The 18,300-nt window shown below is 43.7% G+C and overlaps 1 protein-coding gene across 2 annotated transcripts in view; it reads left to right on the top strand.

Annotated features, from left to right (window-relative positions):
• The window catches only part of LOC115458891 (transmembrane protein 231-like), an 85,779-nt gene that overhangs the window by 14,636 nt on the left and 52,843 nt on the right, over positions 1-18,300 (top strand). For both annotated transcript variants that reach the window (XM_030188732.1, XM_030188730.1), the window contains one exon: positions 15,474-15,617. In XM_030188732.1, the coding sequence (XP_030044592.1) occupies positions 15,474-15,617 (144 nt within the window). The remainder of the gene's footprint in view (positions 1-15,473; positions 15,618-18,300) is intronic.

Genomic DNA, 18,300 nt, shown 5'->3' on the forward strand with positions numbered 1-18,300 from the left:
TGTTCAGCTGTCAGTGTTCTTGTTTGCCGGTGCCGTCCAGCTGTCACTGTCGTTATTGTAGTCGCGTGCTTCCCGCCTCCCTGCTAGGAGTAGTAACATCTCCTGACGTCAGGCAAGCAGGGTTCTAGTGCGGGCCAGTGACGTCAGAAGAAGTTACGATTCCAGTGAGACACATTCGAACGTTGAAGGAGCAAATTATTATAGTAGATATGCCTTTACTCCTTATAAAAAAAACAGCAGCTCTATTTTAAGCAAAAGTAAAGCTAGCTATAAAGATTTAACAGCTTCTCTGAAGTGTGCTACCCAGCAATCACATTACTCTGATACAGTGGCGTAGCTAGGGTAGTTGACACCCTGGGCCGGTCATTTTTTAACCCCCCCCCCCCCCGAATCCAGTACTAGGCATACCGAGAATACAAAACACTCAGGACCTATAGAGCAATTCAACCATACCATAAGCAGTAATTTGTACGAGTCACACAAGGAAAAGGAATGCATCTTAAACACTACAGTGAGCACTAGAACATCAATTCACCTATTGTAAAACAAAACCAGACAGAATAGTACAGATCGTAGATCCTGCACAGTCAATGCCAACCGAAAGCCATGTCTTTTTCACAAATAGATACACCCTAATCCACTATAGAATAAGTAATCACAAACTTTCTATTTAGACAAAAATTAAACTGAACCCCCGATGCCAGACTCTGCATACAATGCAACACCACAGAAACAGAAAATATCCTCTAGTACTGTGCAAAATATAAAGACAGCAGATGTAAATTTGAAAAGACTAACAAATACCAATCACCACTTTACAAATTAACAAATAGAAATAAAACAAATAATATCATTTTATTGGACTAATACATTTAGCTTTCAGAGGCCAAAACCTCCTTCCTCAGGTCAATTCAGTATAGTACTGTTACAGTGTCCTATCCTGACCTGAGGAAGTACATAAGTACATAAGTAGTGCCATACTGGGAAAGACCAAAGGTCCATCTAGCCCAGCATCCTGTCACCGACAGTGGCCAATCCAGGTCAAGGGCACCTGGCACGCTCCCCAAACGTAAAAACATTCCAGACAAGTTATACCTAAAAATGCGGAATTTTTCCAAGTCCATTTAATAGCGGTCTATGGACTTGTCCTTTAGGAATCTATCTAACCCCTTTTTAAACTCCGTCAAGCTAACCGCCCGTACCACGTTCTCCGGCAACGAATTCCAGAGTCTAATTACACGTTGGGTGAAGAAAAATTTTCTCCGATTCGTTTTAAATTTACCACACTGTAGCTTCAACTCATGCCCTCTAGTCCTAGTATTTTTGGATAGCGTGAACAGTCGCTTCACATCCACCCGATCCATTCCACTCATTATTTTATACACTTCTATCATATCTCCCCTCAGCCGTCTCTTCTCCAAGCTAAAAAGCCCTAGCCTTCTCAGCCTCTCTTCATAGGAAAGTCGTCCCATCCCCACTATCATTTTCGTCGCCCTTCGCTGTACCTTTTCCAATTCTACTATATCTTTTTTGAGATACGGAGACCAGTACTGAACACAATACTCCAGGTGCGGTCGCACCATGGAGCGATACAACGGCATTATAACATCCGCACACCTGGAAGGGGGTTTTGTTCTCTGAAAGTAAAATGTATTAAAATTAGTCCAATAAAAAGATTATCTTATTTACATGTTCTGTTATAAACATTTATTAACACAGCTACAATACTTTATCCTAAAGCAAAAAAATAAAAATATATATTTACAGTTCGTTGTCTCTGGTTTCTGCTTTCCTCATCTTTTCACTGTCTTCCTTCTATCCAGCATCTGTCTTCGCTCTCTCTCTCTCTGCCATCCAGTGTCTGCCCTCTCTCTCTGCCCCTTCCATCCACTTCTGCCCCTTCCATGCACCATCTGCCCAGTCTGCCATCTCTCTCTCCTCCTTCCATCAACATCTGCCCTCTATCTCTGCCCCTTCCATCCACCATTTGCCGCAGTCTGCCCTCTTTCTCTCTCCCACCCACCATCTGCCCTTTCTCTCTGACCCTTCAATCCGTCTGCCCTCCCTCTCCCATCCGTCCAGGGTCTGCCCTCCCTCACGTGCCCCCCTCCATCCAGGATCTGTCCCCTCTCTCTCTGCCCCCTCTTTTCAGCCCCCAGTTCCAGTCCCCTTCATCCACCACATGCCTTGCATCCCCCCCCCTTTCACCCCAGACCCATTCTCCCACCTGCCACAGGCATGGACCCATTTTCCCTCCTGCCCCCTTGTCAAACCCCAGTTCCAGCTTCAGACCCCTTCTCCCATCTGAGCACTCCCCTCCCCCCAATCCCCTTCTCCCCTCTCTGAGCACCCACCCTCTCTAATCCCCTTTAAGCACCCCTCTGAGGTCCCCCACCCTCCCTAACCCCCTTTAAGCACCCCTCTGAGCTCCCCCACCCTTCCCCAATCCCCTTCTCCCCTCTCTGTGCTCCCCCACCCTCCCTAATCCCCTTTAAGCACCGCTCTGAGGTCCCCCCCTCCCCAATCCCCTTCTCCCCTCGATGCTCTCCCACCCTCCCTAATCCCCTTTAAGCACCCCTCTGAGCGCCCCCACCCCTCCCCAATCCCCTTCTCCCCTCTGAATCCCCCCCCCGACCCGAGATCCGTTCTCCTACCCTGTCCTGCTTTAAAAAAAATTTTTTCGAAGTGCCGGAAAGTGGCAGGCAGCGCGCCTCGCGTCTGCCCTGCTAGTAAAGAAGATCTCGCTGACGTCGTCGCCCTTCCCACATTGAGTCCCGCCCACCTCTGAGGCAACTTCCTATTACCGCGAGGGCGGGCGGGACTCAGTGTGGGAAGGACAACGACGTCAGCGAGATTTTCTTTACTAGCAGGGCAGACGCGAGGCGCGCTGCCTGCCACTCTCCGGCGTTTTGAAAAAAATTTTTTTTAAAGGCGGAGCAGCGGGAGCGGAGCACCCCCTCACCCGATGACACCCGGGGTGGACCGCCCCCACCGCCCCGCCCTTGCTACGCCACTGCTCTGATAAAATACTCAAGCTAAAGAATGGGGTAAAGACACATACCTGTGAACAGTACTATAGTAGTAGAACAACCAAAATTAAGAGCTCCACTGCTGTTACCCTTTTGTTTTTGCTCATTCATATTTTGGGGTCGATATTCAGTCAGTGGCAGTGAGTGTTTTATTAGTCACCTGGGGCGTTATTCATGGTATTTAGTGCTGGATGTCTGGGTTTTGTTGATTTACACCCTATATGTGTGTAAACAAAGAAACTGATACCTGTTATAAAAAGAATAATCAAAAAAATTTTTATTTTTGTCGACTGCCCTCCGTCGGACAGAAGCAGTATGGGAACTCCACACTGGAAGCAAAATCTATTATATTTGCAATACACAATCAGCAATAATACACAAAAGTTAGTTAGCTCTGCTTAGCTATGCTTTTTGCTTAAGTCACATATATGCTGCTCTGTTTATATTCACTTTCTTTCACACTGAACCCAATGTGTACGTCATCAACCCTTCCCTTTGAAGCTTGCTCTCACATTTCTTATCTACAAATGGCTGCAATCAACATTCTTTCTACCCCAGCACAGACTGTCTCTGTTTCACCAGGCTGCTCAAGGCCAATTCTATTCCCTCATTGTTCTATGACTCCCTTATTGCTTTCACAGGCCTGTGGACTCATATCTCGTTTGCCTTAATGCTTGCATTCCACTGACCATAGGAACTTCACACTGCTCAAGTTTCTCATTATATTTCTGTAGCATGTTCATTATTATTAACAAATCCTCCCTTGAACCTTGTAGAGCAAGGTTCACCAAAAGTTTCATGGTTATAGTTTTCATCACTGTTAGACTGGGCATCATCCTATAAATAGGTAACACCTCAGGCCGTCCTGGCAATGACAAACATTTTCTATCAAACCACAGAACTTTCGGGAGTCATCAGTAACACATATGAAAACAATACATCCAGTCACAATCCCTCTTAACCATGGACCTAATCCTCCAAACCAATTTTTTATGGTATCCCACCATGACGTGTCCAATATCCCTTCATAATCACTTACTTGAATTCTTGCTAGAGAAAGAATGCGCTGCATTGCATTTTTAACAATTATTGATTTATTTCTAATAACTGAACAACATGATGTATCATTCACTATGCCGCATACTCCTCCAGATTGGGCTAACATAAAATCAACTGCCATGCGTGTGTGCATTGCATATCTCGCTGTATCATCAATTTCCTCTTGAATTGCTGTTATAGCTATGTCTAATTCATGTGTTACAACATGTAATAGTGATTGTAAGCGTCTGATTGACATACCCATTTCAGCTGCAATGGCAGATCCTGCAAATGGAAGCCATCCAGTGGCTGACAAGGCATCTAGACGTTTCTTGGTCATAGGATATGTACTGTTAATATAATCTAATGCTAATTGTAAAGCTTGATCATCTACTACTACTTAAAGGAGGTACTGGAAACATCTCTTTTACTTCGTTTCTGACTATTAGAACCATGTGATGTGGCATTTAATGGAATGATCAAATCAAATAAATTTAGTTGAACAAGAGTGCAGAACTTATAACATGATGGAAGATAAGTGTACAGGATATTATCACATAACAAATAATCCCCTAACTGTAAAGACTGTAGAGAAGTTAGGTTATGATATAAAGCATAGGTTTGAGAAAAAGGAAAAATAGGATTATTTGGTTCCTTAATTGAAGAACAAGCAGTAGGTACAGCAGTAATGGCTTGCATGGAAGAGGCATTAAATTGACATAATGAAAAGAAGAAAGTCAAATTTGTGAGAGTAAGGTTAGTAGAGGTCACATAAGAGGTTGTCAGTGTCCGGTGACAAGTTGTTTTGTTAGCACAGGCTATAGATGTTGCAGTCTGATTTATGACATAGGATCCCTGTAACACAGTCCAATTCCGGGATTGTATGTCATAAGTATAATTACATAAAACATTAGGTTTCTCACCCTGAAGTGAACTAGAATTTATCAGACACCAATAGTTTAATGCAGGAATAGTATGAGCAAATAAGGAAGGCAGGCGTTGAGTAGTAACATTGCTCCAATATTGCCTGTGCTCATGACCCAGACCCAAATAGCAGGTACCATTACTGAAACAGTTATGAATACCTTGCAACTTAATCATAGAATAAGGGTGAACATGTGCTGGAATGGTAGTTACAGAAGTGACAAGTGGAGTGCAAACAATACAGTTAGTCAGATTAAGAGTCTTTAAGGCATGTTGAAGTCTTTCAACATATGTATTGAGTCCATAAGTAAGTCCTACCAGCAGACAGATTACAAAAACCTTCATAATTCTTCTGCACTGATGATGTTGTTAATCAATGCCTTCTGGGGGTACAATGGTGGTTTCTATTTGCTCAGGTGGTCCTGGATCAGGAGCCTTACGTAAATCAGATAGATGTATCCAGGTGGTATGGTCTGACAACTTTGCTGCTGTGCGAGTTAAATCAGTGATAGTGAATGGTCCCACATAAACTGGATCCTTCCAGGTTTTGTGAGTGAAGTTTTTTCTTAAGACCTTCTGCCCTATGGAAAAGGAAAGAGAGAGATCATCACCTCTGTCCCAATGAGACTGTTTCTGAGTTGGGTTAGCTAAAGACTGAACCAGTTCCATAACAGGTTGCAATTGCTGCCAGTAGACTTGAGGCGTATGCAACGGAGTAACAACAGGCGTTCTCATTTGTCTGCCTGTTTGTAATTGAAAAGGTGAAATTTTTAATTTACTCAGTGGCGAGCTACGTATAGACATGAGAGCCACTGGAAGTAGATCATACCAATTGTACTTATTATGTGGAGCCACAGACTCCAAGTCATGCAACAATGTTCTCAATTTAGTTTTCAGTATACCATTGTATCGTTCAACCAGACCATTAGAGGTCGGGCTATATACTGACACCTTGCGGTGAGTAATATTCAAGATAGTCTGCAATTCCTGCATAAGTACATTATTAAAATGTGAACCATTATCTGAAACAATTTTATGTGGACAACCATGTGCTGGCATGATATGTCGAATTAAAGATTGTACAACCACATGAGCTGTCTCCTTAGTACAGGGAAATGCTTCCACCCATCTTGAGAAAGCATCGACCCATAAAAGGATATAGCGTTTACCTTGGATGGGGTGAATCATATCAGTAAAGTCAATATGCCATTCAATACCTGGTCCTGTTGGAGTAGGCAAACATCCCGTGGGTATGGCTGGACCTCTACGGGGAATGGTCACAGCACAAGAAAGACATGTTTTAACAATAGATTCAGCCAATTCTCTAAGATTGGGGTTCCAATACAGTAAAGATAAAGAATCTACCAAAGCTGAAATAGAATCATGGTGCTCACCATGTATTGCAGTAAGTTTAGTAATAGCTTCAGCTGTGGACAAACAAACTTTTCCAGAAGGATGTATCCATCCGGTAGAAGTAGAGATACACCCTGTATTTTTCCAGATTGCTTGCTCCAATGGTGTGGGGGGTAAAATAGTCTGAGCAGTACTTTTACCAGTGCGTGTAACAACCATGCATAAGGGAATAGCCTGAGAACTAACAACTTCCGTAGCCGCTGTATCAGCAAGCTGATTACCACGGGCTTCAAAACTGTTAGCACCTGTATGTGCAGGGACCCAAATAAAAGCTGTCTTAACCCCTAAAGCCTCACAAGCCTGAAGTAAATCAAAAAGCAATTCCCAATAACGGAGGTGCTGTAAAGTTTTACCATTAGATGTAATAAAACCTCTACGTTGCCATTTCAGGAGATGGTACTGCAATGAGCTAATAATATAAGAACTGTCAGAATATATTGTAGCTGACGTTTGCTGCGGCGTGTGTTGTATGGCGGTTATAACTGCTAGTAATTCTGCATGCTGTGCTGTGTGCTGAGGTGGACACAGTAGTTGGTGTTTCCGTACTGTTTTTAAATCAGTGTTGACTTGTAATGCTGCAAGTGCAGAAATACCTTCATGGCTAGCACCATCTGTAAACCATATAAATCCTCCCTCCACCGGGGTAAACTGTAAAGTAAGCCACGGTGGCTTAGATTCGGGATGAGTTAACAGTACTGAGGGGGGAAACAACAATGCTAATTGTTTTGACTGTTGCTCTGTTACTGGTTTTGTAGTAATATCTTGACCTAGTAAAATAGCCTGATATTTTCCATACCGGGTACTAGTAAGTGCGGCCTGACTAGCAGACATCATATGATGAACTGAATGTTGGGTGTGAAGAATGATAGATGAATGTGGCATAATAGATCTCCATTTGGAAATGGCAGCACAAACCGCAACTAAATGTTTGGAAAAGGGAGGACAACCCCTTTCAACTGCTGAGAAAGTCCCTGACAAAAAGCAGACTGGGAAAGTCAGATCATTTTCTTGATTGATAAAAGCAGCCCAAGTATTTGTATGGTCAGTAACCCAGACATGCACGGGCTGAGACGGATCAACAGTGGATAAGGGATCACAAGCAGAAATAGTAGCAATGATGGAGGATAACAGAGATTGGTGTTCAGGGGTAAGAACAATTGGGGTATGTGAGCAGGAACCGGCAGGTACTTGGAGATAAGAATAAAGAGGCATAATTTGTGCTGAATAATTTGGTATCCAATGTCTGCAATAGTTTAGTAAACCAAGAATGGATCTTAGGGATTTGAGACAAGTGGGCATTGTGACAGCCTGTACATTAGTTAATAATTCTTTGTCTAACATGTGTCTGTCTTTACCAATTTGTTGACTGAGGAAAGTAACTACTGGAGAGGCTAGCTGACATTTAGATCTGTTGCACTTATACCCGAGAGAATACAGTAAAAGAAAAAGATCAAGTGTATATTTGATACACAATTCTCGAGTTGGCGCAGATAATAAAATGTCATCAACATAGACAAACAGGGAAACATTTGAAGGTAAAAGTGAAATGAAGTCAGTGAGATCAGACATGAGCTGTTTTGAAAAGACAGTAGGGCTATCAGTAAAACCTTGAGGCATACGCGTCCAGCGGTATGCTTGGTTTCACGAGAATCCTCATGTAAAGGGATAGAAAAAATGTGTAGTCAGCGAAGTTTGATAAGGTGGGGGCAGCTTATGGCTGTCCTCGTTTGCCTGCATGCGTGCGGTTTCACGTGCTTGTGTATCTATTTTCATTTTATCAGAGTGAAACAAATCTGCTGTTACCATAAAGAGATTAAGGACATGCAGATGTTTCTGAAGGGATTTACCCTTTTTGTGCTGTTGAATGTACTTTTGAACTGACAATATTTGGGGACGAGCAAAAGATCCCTTGCCTGGCCATGCCAGGAATGGGTCTTTAGTTGCATATCCTGCCAATTTCTCACAGACCTTTTGAATAACGGGAGCTTCAAAGGGAAAAGTATCTTTAACATGCACAAGAGGTGAACAATTCTTTCGGCTATCTACATACAAAACATAAGGAGTGATAGATGTTTCTCCCTGACCCTCTGCAGCGGGTTTAGGGGAAGGTTCGTTCTTAGACTGAAAAGGTCTCATGATATAATAACAAACAATGCCTAAGCTAGCAAAATACACAGCAAACAATAATATAAATAATGAAAGATACAAGAATAAAAATAAAGAAGCAATTTTTCAAAAGACTTTGCTTCAAGATATACTCACGGTTCAGCTGACTGACAGTCTATAACCTACTCAAGCCAGGCTGGCCATTTCTGGAGATCATAGGAAAGAAAGTCACACGATAACAAATCCAAAAACTTAATCCAAACGACGGCAGCCGCGTCCTGCCGCAGGTCGCCAATTAGTTGATTTACACCCTATATGTGTGTAAACAAAGAAACTGACACCTGTTATAAAAAGAATAATCAAAAATTTTTTTATTTTTGTCGACTGCCCTCCGTCAGACAGAAGCAGTATGGGAACTCCACACTGGAAGCAAAATCTATTATATTTGCAATACACAATCAGCAATAATACACAAAAGTTAGTTAGCTCTGCTTAGCTATGCTTTTTGCTTAAGTCACATATATGCTGCTCTGTTTATATTCACTTTCTTTCACACTGAACCCAATGTGTACGTCATCAACCCTTCCCTTTGAAACTTGCTCTCACATTTCTTATCTACAAATGGCTGCAATCAACATTCTTTCTACCCCAGCACAGACTGTCTCTGTTTCACCAGGCTGCTCAAGGCCGATTCTATTCCCTCATTGTTCTATGACTCCCTTATTGCTTTCACAGGCCTGTGGACTCATATCTCGTTTGCCTTAATGCTTGCATTCCACTGACCATAGGAACTTCACACTGCTCAACAGTTTCTCATTATATTTCTGTAGCATGTTCATTATTATTAACAGTTTATGCGACCGGCTATCTCTTATGTGGTTAAGTGCGATATTCACCACTTCCTTAGCGTCCCTCCGGACCGGCCCAGGATTGGACTGATGGGTTCTGCATGCCTACCAGCAGGTGGAGACTGAGAAAAAAACTGACTCTAGAGAGCCAATAAGAGCCCTGGTCATGTGACCCTAGCCTCAGTATTTTCTCAGTCTCCCAGCAGGTAGGAAGTGAGCCCATTAGTCTCTCTTTGTGGTATAGTTTTTGCTATATTTTTTCATGTGAAAAACACAACCAAAAAAATGTTCCAACCAATGTGGAAATTAAAAAGAGTAAGACCATTCTTCCCAAGGACAGTCTTCCGTAATCTGGTACAATTATTAGTACTCAGTCATCTAGACTACTGCAACTCACTCTACGCTGGCTGCAGAGAACAAATACTCAAAAAACTCCAAACAGCCCAGAACATGGCAGCCAGACTCGTATTCAGAAAATCAAAATACCAAAGTGCAAAACCCCTACGAGAGAAGCTACACTGGCTCCCACTCAAAGAACGCATCATGTTCAAAGTATGTACCCTAGTTTACAAAATCATCCATGGCAAGACCCCAGCCTACATGTCAGACCTGATAGACTTACCACCCAGGAATGCTAAAAAATCATCTCGCACATTCCTTAATCTTCATTTCCCCAACTGTAAAGGTCTAAAATACAAATTAATGCACGCATCAACCTTTTCCTATATGAGCACGCAATTCTGGAACGGGTTGCCATGCATCCTAAAAGTGATCTATGAACTGACCAACTTCCGCAAACTACTGAAGACCCATCTCTTTGACAAGATATACCACATAGATCAACACATCTGAAACTCCCCACATATACCCAGAAATGTTTAATAATGCCTTCTGTTATATTACTATCATGTATTCCATTACCGTGTAACCCAAAATCCTTCTGTAATAACAAATGTCTATTCTCTTCTTATTTCCACTATCCATGATGTATTGTAAGCCACATTGAGCCTGCAAAGAGGTGGGAAAATGTGAGATACAAATGCAATAAATAAATAAATAAATATATTATTTTTCTTTCTTCTGTGCCAAGGAAATTCTATTAGAGTTTGCCTGATACTAAGCAACTTAGTTTTCAGCCTCTGGGGTGTTACACTCGGGTGCCCCGAGTCCCTCCCCCCTTTCCTCCCCATCTCAGGGGCATAGCTATGGGTGGGCCTGCCCACCTAAGCGCACACACAACTGCCGCAGCAGCAGCCTAGCGTGACGGCTGAGACGGCACCCGTGGCGCTCTGGCAGCAGCTGATCTCTCCTGTCACTGTGGCTCTGATTTCAGGCCCGCTCACCCCCCAAGCGCACACACACCCAGCCTCTAGCGTACTTGCGGGCACCCGCGCTGGCGCACTCAGACGTCATCAGGCCACCACCTACCTTCAGGCTTAGAGCCTTAGACTCAGGAGAGGCAGAATGCGTCGTGGTTGTCCACATATCCATCCTACGTGGTGCGTAGCGGTATGACCCGGACGTGGTGGCTGTGTGTGCGCGGCGGCGTGCTCGTGGCATCTGAGCCTGAGGGAGGGCAGGCTGAAAAAATAGCTGCACATGGCCACATGCACGCATGCAGGGTGTGCGAGCCTGGCCCTGCCCTCCCTGGAAAAACGTGGGAATTGGCCGGGACTCAGTCTTCGAATTGAGAAGAGATCATATCAGAATCGACTCGAGTTCCTGTCGGCCCCAGGTAACTTTACTGCCAAGCAGCAGCAGCCAGCCCAGCAGAGCAGCAGGTAATAAAATTGTTGTAAATGCGTTTTGGAGGTTTTTACATAATAATTTTAAAATCATGTAAATTTTTTTTTAATTAAGCTAGCTGGGGCCTGGTGGGCACTATTAAAATTTATTGTTGTGAAATTTCTGGGTGGGGTAAGCACTTCACTGCCTAGGGCAAAAAATGTATATATTTAATGATTAAAATATACCTTTTTTTGCCCTGCATTGAAGAGCCCACCCCCACCCAGAAGCCCACCACCATGACCTGCCAGCATTTTGATTACTCTTTTGTTATCAAAATGATGGCTGTGGTCTGGTAGTGGGCTTCTGGATGGGGGGGAGGGGGGTAGACGATTCACTGCCAGTGCCTAGGGCAATGAGGAGCCCATCCCCACCCAAAAATTCCCCAACAATAAATTTTAATAGTGCCAAGCTAGCTTAATTTTAAAAAAGTTGTCTTTCTCTCATTTTGGTGGGTTTTTGGGTGGGGATGGTCTCTGCAGTGCCTAGTTTAAAATTAAAAAAAAAAAAAAGTGTAGGCACCGGCGGTTTTCTCTGGGTGGACTAATGCGTGCAGAGGTGGGCATGAAAAAAAAGTTTTTTTCCTTAGCATCCCGCCAGACCGGCCCAGGATTGGACTGATGGGTTGTGCACGCCTTCCAGCAGGTGGGCCGGTCCGGAGGGATTAAAGGAAAGCAAATTAGCAGGTAAGGTCTAATTTCTCCTTTTAATTTAATTCATAGGGGGTGGGTAGGGAGTAGGACAGGGCTATATATATATACTAGTAAAAAAGGCCCGTTTCTGTTTTAAAGGAAACAGGCGCTAGCAAGGTTTTCCTCGGAGTGTGTATGTTTGAGAGAGAGAGTGTGTGTGAGAGTGACTGTGTGAGAGAGAGTGAATGTGCGAGTGTGTGTGTGTGTGACAGAGAGAGAGACTGGGTGCGAGTGTGTGTGTGAGAATGAGAGTATGTGCCAGGGTCCCCCCCTCCCTCCCAGTTCCAGGGTTGTTGTCCCCCCCCCCCGGTCTGTCTCCCAGTTGCAGGGGGGTCCCCCTTTCCCTCCCTCCCTTTTTCCCAGTTGCAGGGTCCTCCCTCCCTCCCTCCCACCCAGTTGCAGGGTAGGCTGCTCTCCCTCCCTCCCGGTTGCAGGGTCTGTCTGTCTCCCCCCTCCTTTTGTCCTCCACGTTTTAAGGCACTGCCTATCCAGTTGAAACAGCCTTAGACTTGTTTCAGATGGAACAACAATTTAAAAACGACAATTTGACAATGTGAAGCAGCAGCTTGTTTTTGAGTGTATACCAATGATGGCTGCGTAGGGGAGTGGAAACAGAGATTAACCAATGGGCTTCCTTGCTTACCATACACGTGCTTTGCTCACTTCCACTCCTGTCTATTAAACGTCCTGCAGCATCTCATAGGTTTGCTTGCTTTGTGACTTCACCCGAGGTGCAGCCAATCAGTGGGATTCATGACGTCAGTTTGATCTACAGCACCTAGCAGACCACGGTTCCAGGCAGCCTCAGAATGTTGGAGGTGAGAATTATTATATAGGATAATATATATATATATATATATAAAGAGAGAGAGAGTGTGTGTGTGTGAGAGTGAGTGAGTGTGTGTGCCCACCCATATTAGCTCTGGGCCCACCCAAAATGTCAGGTCTGGCTACGCCACTGCCCCATCTCCCTTAACTAAGGGAAGGGCTACCCTTTCCAAGTAAAGGTGTATTGCCTTTGGGAGAGGCAGCCAGTATTAAAAAAAAAAAAAAAGAGCAAAGGAAAGCTAACAAAGCCTCCTTTTGAGCCATTACAAGTATGTTCCCTGAAGGACTTGACGCTTAAGACGGTGTTTTTGGTGGCTATTGCGTCAGCTAGAAGAGTCTCAGAGTTGCAAGCTTTTTCCTGTAGATCTCCATTTCTGGAATTTTCTAAAGAGCGAGTGGTCCTTCAGCCGGTTCCTTCCTTTTTGCCTAAGGTACTATCTCGTTTTCATATGTCCCAGTCGTTTTTTCTTCCTGTTCTGGGATCGGCCTCCGGAACACAGGAGCAGCAGAAGTTGCGTACTCTGGATGTTAAGAGAGTTCTTAAACGATATCTCGCAGTCACGGAAGACTTCTGTCGCTCGGACCGTCTTTTTCTTCTTTTTGCTGGTCGCCGCAAGGGCTTGTCAGCTTCTAAGCCCACGTTGTCTCGGTGGATCAAGGAGATGATAGTGTCTGCTTATCTGTTGGCGGGCAGACCAGTTCCTGAGGCGCTTAAAGCTCATTCTACATGAGGGCAGGCAGCATCGTGGGTGGAGTGCTTCTTGATGCCTCCAGCGGAGATCTGTAAGGCGGCAACTTGGTCCTCTCTCCATTCTTTCTGTAAGCATTACAGGCTGGACGTCCAGTGTCGTCAGGAGGCGATCTTTGCATCACGTGTACTCACAGCGGGTTTGCTGGGGTCCCTCCCTTAGGACTACTGCTTTGTTACGTCCCATCAGTCCAATCCTGGGCCGGTCCGGAGGGACGCTAAGGAAGGAGAAATTAGACCTTACCTGCTAATTTGCTTTCCTTTAGTCCCTCCGGACCGGCCCAGGTTCCTCCCATGTTCTATTTTTCAGTCGAGATTCAATATTACTGTGTACAGATATTCAACTGTCGTCTACAGAGCTGTTCTGCAAGTTAGACAGTTAAAGGAAATACATAATGTTCTGCAAGTTAAAAGGTTAAACAGTTCATAATGTTATGCAAGTTGAACAGTTAAAGAAATACATAAATCTGTACATAATTGGCCATACCTCAGCTCTGAGCCGAGATGTTGGTGAGCCCAGTGTCACGGCTAAGCCGTAGTTTAAGCACGTTTCTCTTGTGCTTTCTGGCTGCTTGAATTCCTCATGGCACAGAATATAGGTCTTTCTTTTCCTTTCTGCTTTGTTATTCAAATACTGAGGCTAGGGTCACATAACCAGGGCTCTTATTGGCTCTCTAGAGTCAGAGTTTTTTTCTCAGTCTCCACCTGCTGGTAGGCGTGCACAACCCATCAGTTCAATCCTGGGCCGGTCCGGAGGGACTAAAGGAAAGCAAATTAGCAGGTAAGGTCTAATTTCTCCTTAACCATATAAGCGACACTGCATAAAGATAGGACTGATTTTTATATGGTCAGGTTTGGCTGCTTAACTTAGGTGGTTAAGTGCTGAATATTTTTTTATTTGCTCACACCTTTTTTAGTAGTAGCTCAAGGACTGCCTATGAAATAGTCGACTTTGAGTTTAGCACTAGTTAAATGCCACTGAATATCAGTGGATAACCTCAAACAAGTGATTTAATGAGCCAGTTAAATCGCTCTGAATATCGACCCTATTAATATCTATTCTTGCAGGTGGCTATTTTGTACTTTTAGATGGAATGTCTGTGGGGTTTTTTTTTTTATTATGTGCCTTGTGACTGTGTTGTAATTACATTTTTGATTTTAAGGGGCAGTTGTTCAACTGAGAATTCTGCAGTCATCTAGGCAACATGAGCAGTAGTGATTTTACATTCCTTTTTTTTCAAGTTAATGATGAGCATTTCCGTTTATGGATCTCTTCACTCCTGATGTCATTATCAAGGTGTTCCATGGCGGGAAATTTCACTACAATAAGCACTTGTGTTTGAATGTGGTGGAATTTTTCAATTTTGGCTGTGTTGCAGTTGTATTTCTGCTCAAAGGTACATGTATCTCCACCCTACTCTTTAGCTTGTTTATTTTGTTGGAGTAATGTTGATAGCTGGGTTGGCACTCTCTATCCTAAAAACCTGAATGGCTGGGTATTGACTATGAAAATGCATGAGATAGATTTGCATACCAAATTCATTATAGATATCGTGAAAAACTGATTGGCTGGGTGCAGTAGCATACCAAGGGCAGGGCGGTTCGCCTCGGGTGCAGGCAGCAAGGGGTGCATGGAGCAGTGGCGCAGCCAGTTCTCTGCCCCCTCTGATGTTACTTCCTGTTCCGGGGCAGGGGACTGTCGGAGCCGATAGCTGTGCCACTTCTCTGTGCAGCCCCAAGTGGTGAGGATGATGCACTTTGGGGAGAGGGAGGTGATGCACCAAGGGGGGGGGGGGGGCATAGCGGCGACCCACCCTGGTGGCAGCCAACCTAGGTACGCCACTGGCTGGGTGTGCCCTGAGGATTGGGTTGAGAAGCTCTGCTTTAAAGTAACTGTTAAATCTTTTTTAAGCCAGCTTTACTTTTGTTTAAAGTAGGGCTACTATTGTAGCCATGGAAAGGGCTTTGATTATTGTCCTCTTAGGAGGTTTTAATGATGATCAGTGTATTTAGGAGAAAATGAATCTTTCCAGGTGTTAGCTAAGTTTGCTTTGAATTTCAGAAAATGTCAACGTTTGTGATGCAGAGCATGGGTTTCCTTCAGTACTCCTCTCCAGTTCCAGGGTCAAAACTGTATGTGAATGCAGATTTAAAATTGCAGCAAAGGCAACCTTTGAATCACCGTGGATTGGACACAAGATACAACGTAAGAGAGGTTTTCTAGTCTAATTTACTTGACTAGCATATGGGCAATACATTCTATAATAGTGTTTGGCAAGCTTTCTTGTATTTGCATTTCATAGTAATGTAGGTATTTTGGTCTAGGTAAAAAAAAAAAAAAAAAAGAGGCGCTTAGTGTCTTGCAACAGCAGAAAGAAGAAACAGAGAGCAGACACTGGAAGTCCAAACAGATTCTTTATTCTTACAGACCCGATGTGCCCACGTGTCACCAATTAGACTGCATCAGGGGTAGAGACAACAGAAGAATAAAAGATCTATCAAAAAATCATAATAAAAATAATTTGGTACAACAAACCATATGTAAAATATACAAAAAACACATATATATATATAAGTATCAATATAAAACTTTAATTGATAAAAACTTTAAAAAACACATATATAGGTAAAAGATGTAGAAAACGTATGCTAATAGAGCATATATAAAATTCAAATCAACGTAGCTAACTAGGGACAATGAAGGCTTAGCCCAGGTAGCAAAACTGACCGTCCAAGATGACCTGAAGGAGTAGCATAAAGGCATAAAACAAAAAAAGGGGGGTGGGGGGAAATAGGCACCTCCACACTCCGTGTGGTTTTTCTCTGTAGCATAAAGGCATAACAGTAAATGTGAAAGGTGCCTTATGTAGGTGAAGGATAAAAACTTCTAATATTATCTGGAATAAGGCTAAAATGGTAAAATGGAGCACAGGTGGAACAACAGTTAAAAATTGGGCTAAATGTAAGTAGCAGTAAAACTCCTAAGCAGTGCAAAAGCAGTGCTGGCGTAGCAAACTAAAAACTAAAACTTAAAACACCAAAGGTGTAAAAGGTGGAGGGTCTAAAAAGCACTGCTGGAATGACCAAATCTATCTATAAAATAAATAAAATAAAAGCAGGCAAGGAATAAAACTTACTTCAGCAGTAGTTTACTCACAGAAAGTGGAGCAGCAGCTTCATACCTCTGTGTGGGATTCGCCATCTTGGAACCAGCCCATTATTTACAGTGCTGAAAATCCTCCTTCTTAAAATTAAACAAACTACTTAAAATGTAATCCTTACCCATATAAAATCTTATGAAAAGTGAAGTAAAATGTTTTAGAAAAATGTTCCATTATTTTAAAAGCTGAAGTTCAAAAACATTAAGAATTGGCCTTTTGGATGAAAAAATGAAATTAAAAACAAAACGCAGAATCTATTTCCCTGAGTGATGCCCTTCTTAAAAATGTAATTTTTACTAAAAATTGGTGCTTAAAAACTGTAAAAAACGCTAAAAATGTATGCGTTCCAGCAGCCATCTTGGAAGCGTTCCGGTGACATCATCAGGCGTCACTGGAACTGAAATGCTTAAACACATACACGAACTTTGAAACTAAAGGTGTCTAGAGTGGGAAGACTATTAAAATCTTAAAAGCTTCCCAGAAGGGGTCACGTGATGCTGTGAATAACAGCAGACGCACCTGGGATCGCTGCGAGGCCCGAACTCCCCCAAACACCTTGAAATTCGACTTTTAATACCCAGATCGAGAGAGAAAAAGGCGCAGAACGGTCCGAGAATATATGGATAAATTTCTGACCAACTCGCAAACGCTGATGGCTGCTAAACCACCTCGCCGAGGCGCGGACAAGGCAAAATCAGGAGAAGACAAAATGGCGCCTAACTCACCGCCCCGGTCGGCCCAGGCAAATTTAACTGCGGAGCTGACGGAAGCTGTAGTTAAAGCATTAGACCCCCGACTGCAGCAGCTTTCTGAACAAATAGCAGGAATTGCGCAGTCCACAACAGATCTACAACGGCGCACCGGAGAGATCGAGTGCAGAGTTTCGGATGTGGAAGACACGCTGCAGGAGTACAAGGATAAAGTGGACAGTATGGAGGCCATAATTAAAACACAACACGACAAACTGGAGGAGCTGGAAAACAGAGCGAGGAGGGACAATCTCAGGTTTGTTGGCTTCCCTGAGTCGTTAGCGGAGACGTCGCTGGCAAAGACCCTGGAAACCTGGCTAATTGCGCATTTCCCTGAGGTGGCCATTCAAGGGGAGATAACAATGGACAGAGTACACCGGGTGGGCCCGGTGAGATCGGACGCCACGAAACCCAGATATGCTCAAAAGGCACAGCTCTTAAGTTCCTTTAAAAACAAGCGAGAGTCTGTGAAATACGAGGGGCAACAAATCAGGATGTTCCAGGACTACTCGGCGGAATTAGCATCCAAAAGGAGGGCGTTTTCAACCATATGCTCTCATCTAGTAGAAAAGAAATATCGTTTTATGGTACAATTTCCAGCCATTCTAAAGATCCAGCATTTGAACCGCTGGCATGCATTTTCAGAGGCAACAGAGGCAGAAGAATGGGTGAAATCTCTGGAACCTGTGTGAAGGCAGTATTTATTGCAGGTGTGTAATGGGGGTCAGCCGGGAATGGAATTTTTGGTTATAAGTTGGATGGTTTAAGCATAAAGGTTACACGAGGGAGAAGTCAATCGATGGGGGGGAGACGGCTCTCAAACTCCAGGTGAAGACCCGGATAGGCTAATCCCTCAGAGAGAGAGGGGAGCCCAGAGCGAGACTGGGGAGGGGAGGGGAGAGTTATGGGGGGGGGAAAGAGGATTACAGTAAGCGTGGAATAGCGAGAGGTAGGGAAGAATACGGGGGGGGAAGGGGAG

Source organism: Microcaecilia unicolor, unplaced genomic scaffold (genome assembly GCF_901765095.1).
Source record: "Microcaecilia unicolor unplaced genomic scaffold, aMicUni1.1, whole genome shotgun sequence".
Classification (NCBI taxonomy): Eukaryota; Metazoa; Chordata; class Amphibia; order Gymnophiona; family Siphonopidae; genus Microcaecilia; species Microcaecilia unicolor.